General features: G+C 33.9%; 1 protein-coding gene across 1 annotated transcript; it reads right to left on the reverse strand.

Annotated features, from left to right (window-relative positions):
- Positions 1–7178: 7178 nt before the first annotated feature.
- LOC137388265 (uncharacterized) lies at positions 7179–7760 on the reverse strand. The gene has a single exon (XM_068074760.1). It carries the CDS (start codon positions 7758–7760, stop codon positions 7179–7181), a length of 582 nt encoding a protein of 193 aa, XP_067930861.1.
- Between the last annotated feature and the right edge of the window lie 352 nt (positions 7761–8112).

The following is an 8112-nucleotide window of genomic DNA, read 5'->3' on the forward strand; positions in this document are numbered from 1 at the left end:
AGTCTGGCACATTGCCAATGGCAAATTTGAGCTGGTATTCATCTTGCTAAACATACTAATAGGAGCCATGACAGCGAGCTTTAGTGACGTTGTGCCGTAACATAATGCAGAGTCGCTATGATACTTTAACATACATAGATAACCACTCATATAGCCCAACAAATCCATTTCATCTTGCGTAGCTTTATCTAGCTCTGCCTTGCGTGTGCAGATGGTTTATAAACGCTGACTTGTATCATCACTGATATAGAAGAGAACAAGTGTGCTACTTAGGAATTACACAAATCTACATCAATAATAAAACTGAGGTGCACCACAAGGTCATTTGCAAATAATATACCATTGACTAGAGATTCCATCTAGAAAATAGACATAGTAACATGCAATCAGCTGATCATACAGCCTTGCCTCTACAGTACAAAACTAGCAGCTCTTAAAATAGAAGAAAAGATGGTGAAATGGGGCCCAAAAGTGTACAACAAGCAGTAAAGACGATAAGAAAAATTTATCACTGAAGTGTTTGAGGGTGAACGATGCTCTTTTTCTGACCAAAAAAGAGAGAATGTGAAGGCTATTTCTTCAACTTGTACAATAACAAGTCGAAACGACAAGTTATCTCAACTCATTATCGTACAACATAGGAATGTTTATGTGAGAAGCAAGGTGTTGGGAAGTGAATGCTGACAGTTTTTAGTGTTTAATAAAATATGATTTTATATCGGTACAATTAATACAAACTGAGAAAATAAAACAAAACTCATGGATGGGTTGAATCAATAATCAAAATGAGTACATAGAAATGTCTCTATAAAATGTTACTGTGCTTAAGAAGCTATCTATCATATTCTTGATACAACAATACTGGTGCTAAGGTAAAAATGAGGTATCAGAGTTAAAGACATCACTGACGTGCGCAAAGGTAAAAAATTTTCTTTGTCCGATCAAGCGCAAAGAACATGTAAAAGTCATTTCTACTGCCTGCTTGAGATAACGCAATGTATAGCTTTTTTTGTAACAAACAACGTGTTATGAGGTGAATGCCAACAATTTTAGTGATAATCCTGATAGGAGTTTGTTGCAAGTGAAATAGAATTCAGCCCGGTGGGGGGCAAACAACTCACATTTCAGTAACAGGGACCTTTCTCAGTGATGATTTACTCAGATTACCTTATATGAGTCCCCTTTACAAATTCAATAACATAAACAAGCAGTAATACGACAGATGAGATTCAATCAATATAAATTGTCACCAACATCAAAAACATAAAACTGTGACATTACAAAAAAATTGAGATACGAGCAAATTTTGGAGCAAATTCCTACCTTGAGACACAAGAAACATTGGAAATACGTGCTGGTTATCAATGGCCATTTAACAGCCAATTATGTGAGAGGCCGCTTTTGAGAACAGCATCAATAGTTTTTTCTCAATGCATCAGTTTGGAAAAAAGTTTAATAAGGTTGACTAAAACAATAAAAGAGTTGCAGACTTTGTGGAGCCTGAAACAGATAATAAACTGTTAAAACAAGTTTAATTAATCGTTTAAGTTTAATAAAATATTAAAATTTAGCTTTAACTGGGTGTTTAGTGAGCTACACTCATTCAAGTCAAAGTCAAAGTTTACGTAGGGTTTTGTTTCAGTCTAGGGTATCGAGGGTGTCGCTGACGGGCCTCTCTCATCACTGTTAGCCCCTAAGCTAGTCTTGAATGGAAGAACTTATTACAGTACTGTACATAATAATGTTACTATTTATTGGAGATCATAGCCACTAAATAAGTATTTATTACTTTGTGACTGTAGGTACTGAATGATAACAATTAAAAACATTGTTTTCCAACATCATATCCTGTTTTATGTGTTTCTTCATAATATAGAAACAGATTAAGTTGCATTCAGTTACTTTATACACAAAATATTGCATTGAAATTCAAAAACATTGACATAAGAGCCCAGTCACTGAACGCACCATGATCGTATGTTGAGGTTTGACTGTACAACATATTAGGATTTTTTTAGAAAGATAGCGATTAGTTAAATTTTCATTATTTAAATAGAAAGATTAGTTAAGATATGTTACCTATAAAAGTATTGGTTCTTAAAATAGTGGTTTGGTTAAGTTTTTGACATTGTATTGGGAGGGCATATCACAGTTGTATTGCCACTTTTTGTAATGGAAAGATTATTTTCTATTCAACAGAATTTGTTTTAGCCGCGATACAAGTGATATGAGCTGAGTATGTACTTTTTTATTGTTAAATATTGCATTTTGCATTCATATATTTACTATATATTACTAATTTACTGCATTTTATTATATTTACTCTATATTACTTATATTTTTTATTATTTGCTTGATTTGCTATCTTCAAATGTGCCGTTTCATTTTAAATAGCTTAAATTTTCTGTTAGAATTTAATTTGCATTGGCTATTAATATTCAATTGTGATGTATCGAGTCATTTTTAGGTTTTCAGTTTCAATTTTCAGAGTTTCAGTTTCATAGCTATCGTAAAACCTCTAATTGAACTTCACGTCTATTTGAACGCCACCTTTATTTGACCATCACCCTGAGAGAAGAATTGAAAAATAGAGCGCTACTCCCTAATTCAACGCCACCTTGATTTGACCATCCCTTTGACAACCTTTCATTTTTACAAACCCATAATATTAATTGATCAGTAGAAAATTTTCTACAAAATCAAATAATTATTGAATCGTTTACATTAATAACAATTAATTTTCTGGTTGTCCAATTGTTTGTTTGCATAGTTGGTATCTTGGACAATTTGATTATTGGTGATGCATTTTGCAACACAACACGCCTCATTTGTTAGCAGAAGTCAACAAACAAGTGGTATGTCTTCACCCATAGTATAATTTAGAGTTATTATCTATCACATACAGTGGTATGTCTTCACCCATAGTATAATTTAGAGTTATTATCTATCACATACAGTGTTATGTCTTCACTCATAGTATAATTTAGAGTTATTGTATATCACATACAGTGTTATGTCTTCACTCATAATATAATTTAGAGTTATCATCTATCACATACAGTGTTATGTTTTCACTCATAATATAATTTAGAGTTATCATCTATCAAATACAGTGTTATGTCTTCACTCATAGTATAATTTAGAGTTATCATATATCAAATACAGTGTTGTTGTCTTTATTCATAGTATAATTTATAGTTAACATATATTACATAATGTTATGTCTTCACTCATAGTATAATATATAAGTAACATATATTACGTACAGCGTTGTTGCCTTTACTCATAGTATAATATAGATTTAACATATATTACATAGAGTGTTATGTCTTCACTTATAATATAATATAGAGTTAACATACAGTATATCACATACGGAAAACGAAAATTTGCATTTTAGCAATTCTAGTCAAGTGTTTTACATATGATGAGGTAGATTTTAGCATGTGCCGACGCAAATAACCTTTTCCTTTATGAACTTATTACTTTATGAATATATGACTTTCAAAACATTTATTATGAGCAAAACAAAGCTGAGACAAAAATGCATTTTTCCAGACTGCCATCCGTTTGTATTTTTGCTTTATTTTATTTTTTGTTGTTTATATAGTTTAATAGTACAACATTTTTAGCATGTATTTTTAAATGTTCTCATCATCGTATTTATAATTTCTGCAAATGTTTTTGTCAGAGTTTTTCGATGCTTTGGAATAGATAAGAACATTTATGTCGTGAAATCACTTTCTACTCACACAACTTTATACTTCTGAAATGGTTTCCTGAATGGTTTTACTCACCAGGCTTTTTTAGAGGGAAACTCTCTCTAACTTTATCACTGTCTTTTCTTCTCATAGACGAAATATTATCCATTGCTAGAAGTAGATCTTAATCTCTGAGACGAACTGTTGTTGATTCTCATTCAGGTTGAGTAGTTGATGGAAGTTGGTTTTGTCTATCAAGTTACTGTATATATAACAGAGGGACCTTTGAAACTGGAATGAAAATCTAAAGGATCATTGGTTACTCAATAATTATCACTGAATAACATTCATTAAATGCTGTGTTTAATATTGAAATGCTTAAAGCAACTGTCGGCAACTTCACGGAATATTATACCAATATTTTCAGCCATTAATAGTCATGCTGCAATCTATGCATAAAATTGTGCAATCAGCTATACCCAATCGACTTTCTCTAAAAACTTTAAGCAATTTTTGTAAAATAGGCCTACAGGTTGTTTAGAAATATAAAATTGACTAAAATTGGTATAGTTAGTTTTAACATGTACTTTGATAATAGAATATTTGCCAAATTGCCGATAAGCACAATTAACTGACTGATCATGCATGGTAGTACATTATTAAGTCATATTTCTTTTTGTTTATATTAGTTATAGAAAATAATTGTATAATTCTAACCTGTCTGAGATTATTTATGTTGAGATATTCAAAAGTAAGTTTGCTAAAAGATACTCTGCAGTTAATAGTTATAGCAATGATATACAGCCCCTCCCCCAAGGATAGCCGATGGCTATCATGATGGCGGGGCTTAATGGTCAAGCTCTATTGGGATGAACCCGAACACGGTACCCGAACAAACAAATATGCTGAATAAAGCCTCTTGTAAATTTACAAAAATTATGAACTATAATGGTTATTTTACTGATCTGTTGAACTCATTTTGTTGTCAAATAAATATAGTATCCCAATATTGTCACCATTATGATCAGTCAGTTGCCATTCACAAGCATTCGTGATATTAATAGTCACAAACGTAAAATAGCCCAAATTCGGTTTTATATTTAGATTTTGAGTATGAAAGCTACACTGTACAGCTTTGCCTGCTGTTCCATCTTATTGGTCAAGTAAAACAATGTGACAACGATAAAAGACTTTGTCATTTTATATTAGGGGTGGCAAAATATTAATCACAAACTAGGGAAAAAAGGTCATTGTTTGGGTAATTTTGGGTAAGTTATACTCAACTTTAAGCATATACTACGACCTTTACCAATTTCAAAATTAGTAAAAGTAGGTAATTTGAAATATTTTATTTTGCATGGATCCATTATTTTGGTTTACCTCTATACATTGTAGTAATTTAAGGTTTGCTATTGCGAGTCGTGTTTTCCAAAACCTAACAAGGCAACGCGACCGGCCCGCCTAAATTGTATTAGCTCTGAAACCCAGGCTAGCACAATCCCAACAGAGCTTGATCATTAAACCCGCCCATATGATAGCCGTTGCCTATCCTTGAGGAGCTGTATATCATTGGTCATAGTAATTCTCTACAGTTGATAGTTATAGTAATTCTTACTAACTGAGTAACTGTATAAAGCTCTACAACTATTTGATTTACATGGTAAACAAAATAAAAATGTTAATGACAAGTTGTACACAGAAAACATGGATATGCTGTAAGATGTGTGTTAGTAGCCTACTTACATTAGAGTAACCTACTGGTAGCTTATTTACTGCTAATACATGGTCTGGTTTTAAGAAACAAGAGAGCCTTTAGTGCTTTTGTGTGCAATTGTAGGAGAATTTCCTTAAATGCAAACATGAACATAAACTATTTGTTTAATGACGGTTGCTTGCTTGGTTAAATACACTATATTTCCATGACTTGAATGATGCACATTTGGAATAGCTCACAACTTGAGTTACTTTGCAATTGAGTGTTGCAATGAGCATCACAAGATGCATGCGCATTTAACCCCAGCGCTTGACCCCATAGGTCAAGTATTAACCTAATTAATGATCACATAAATAGCTACACAGATTTGTCACGCTAATCAACATAAAAACGACTGAAACGTGACAATGTTTAGACTGGATAGACTGCAATATTTAATGCGCATAATTTGCAAGCATCGTTTTCATCATTCGCAAGCACAATGGATTTGATAAAGATTTGTCAAACGCAAGACTCGCTTAGCTTGAGGACTTATGCCGTTTCCATGATGCGGTGAACTTGCAGATTGGCTCAAATTTGTGCATCATGCGTGTCATGGTAACATAGTGATATACATGTTAAGCAGTTCATGTAAACATATACTGAAGTTATGTATACATTAACTTAACTCAGCCACTGACTCATTTCAAACAAAAGTGGTATCTTTTTGCTTTTAAAATATAATTTAACAACAACCAGGTTTTGCTACAGGATTGAGGTCGCACACTTTACTTTGCTAATAACTTTTTAACTATTTTGGAGCCACATATATGATATAATATATGTGTAAATTATATTATATATTTGAATGCTAATTTATATGTTATGTACCACAGCTTCTTTCATGAATTGAAAGTAACAACAATAAGTTATCATGAAAATATATGTAAATAACTTTACAACCGCGATGCCACATGCAGAATTAGGAAATATACAAAGCTTTTCTTTTGCCACAAATTCATACTTAGGTGGTTTAGTGTATCAAGACTTCTGGTGGCTGGTTAATTCAAGACTGTTTTATTTTTTACATTACAAGCAATATATACATGTATGTGTATACAAGTCATCAATGATTCACCATAGTGACGATTTCAGGTGCAAAGACAACAGCACAAAGAAACAAACCCATTGCCACATTATTGCAATTGTTGACAGTACGATTCAGGTCGCGTACTTATGACCCTGATACACTACATCCCTTACCAATTTTACAAAATTGAAAACTTATGTAATACAGGTACATAGGCTACAAAGGAGGATATGACAATCTTTGACAATTCAATAAACATATAAACATATTCCTTCCTTTTTTCCCAAAAACCGAAATATTCACATGAAACAAATTCAAGATCTGTTAAGAAGTTCACACAGTACTAACTCAAATTCTGGCTGGACTACACTAGAAGCACTACACACAGTAGATAGCAAAAAGACATCACACACAGTAAATGGCTGAATAACGTCACATTTCAAAATTGAGCAAACAGTGCTGGCTGGCTAACTGACTAGTAGATTTACTGGCTAAGCGACTGACTTAAAACAGGGAATCGTCGTCCTCGTAGTCAAATAATTTCTGTGCCTTCTCAACAGCTCTGATGTTATTCTTTGGGCAGGCAGGGGCTTTTGCTAGACGACCGTTGCCCCCACATTTAAAACATGCCGCGCCCTTTTGCTAGGTACTTGTGGTTAATCCGTTGCTCTAAACCACAATCACCACAGATTGCTTATCCCTTGCTGAAACAATTCCTCTTGACTGCATTCATTTCAGATTTCACATCTGGAAGTGTAATCTGCTCTATAGCGACCTTGGCATTTGCTTCTTGCAATAACACACTAATATCAGTTAGCTTTGATTCCTCAAGTGCAATCAGCTTTGACCTCAGCATAGTGTCCCGCATGCCACATAGAAATTGTTCCACTAGGTTGACGTCCAGACTACTGGCAAACTCACATTGGCGAGCTGTCCTTTTCAAGTGGCTGACATATTCATTGAGATTCTCACCCGAATTCTGTCTCATCTCTCTGAATGAAAGTCGTTCCACCAGCCAGTGCTTTGACGTACCAAAGTGCTTGCACACAAGGTCAACTAGGCCACTGTATGTCAAATCCTTAGGCTTCTGTGGGGCTGCCAGATCTCGTATTGTATTATATTGATAACCTTTCAAGCCCATGAGCAGCAAGTGCTGACAAGAGTCTCCCGTAACCTTGTTCACAGCAAAATATATCTCCAACCGCTCCAAATATGACTCAACACTCGTAGAGTTGTCCAATTCTGGCAAATTAGCCATGGCTTTATTATCCGGCATTCTCGTCACCAATTTAGTGTATCAAGACTTCTGGTGGATGGCTAATTCAAGACTGTTTTATTTTTTACATTACAAGCAATATATATGTGTATACAAGTCATCAATGATTCACCATAGTGACGATTTCAGGTGCAAAGACAACAGCACAAAGAAACAAACATATTGCCACATTATTGCAATTGTTGACAGTATGATTCAGGTCACATACTTATGACCCTGATACACTATTGTGTACAGGTGGGTCCTACTTGCAGGTTCACAACTAATATGTTCAATGCCATACTTTAGTTCGGGGAAATCTAAGGTGTATACCAGTATGTTCTCTTGTTTTTTTCTTAGTAATTCAAATGGT

The sequence above is a fragment of the Watersipora subatra genome, chromosome 2 (assembly GCF_963576615.1).
Source record: "Watersipora subatra chromosome 2, tzWatSuba1.1, whole genome shotgun sequence".
NCBI lineage: Eukaryota > Metazoa > Bryozoa > Gymnolaemata > Cheilostomatida > Watersiporidae > Watersipora > Watersipora subatra.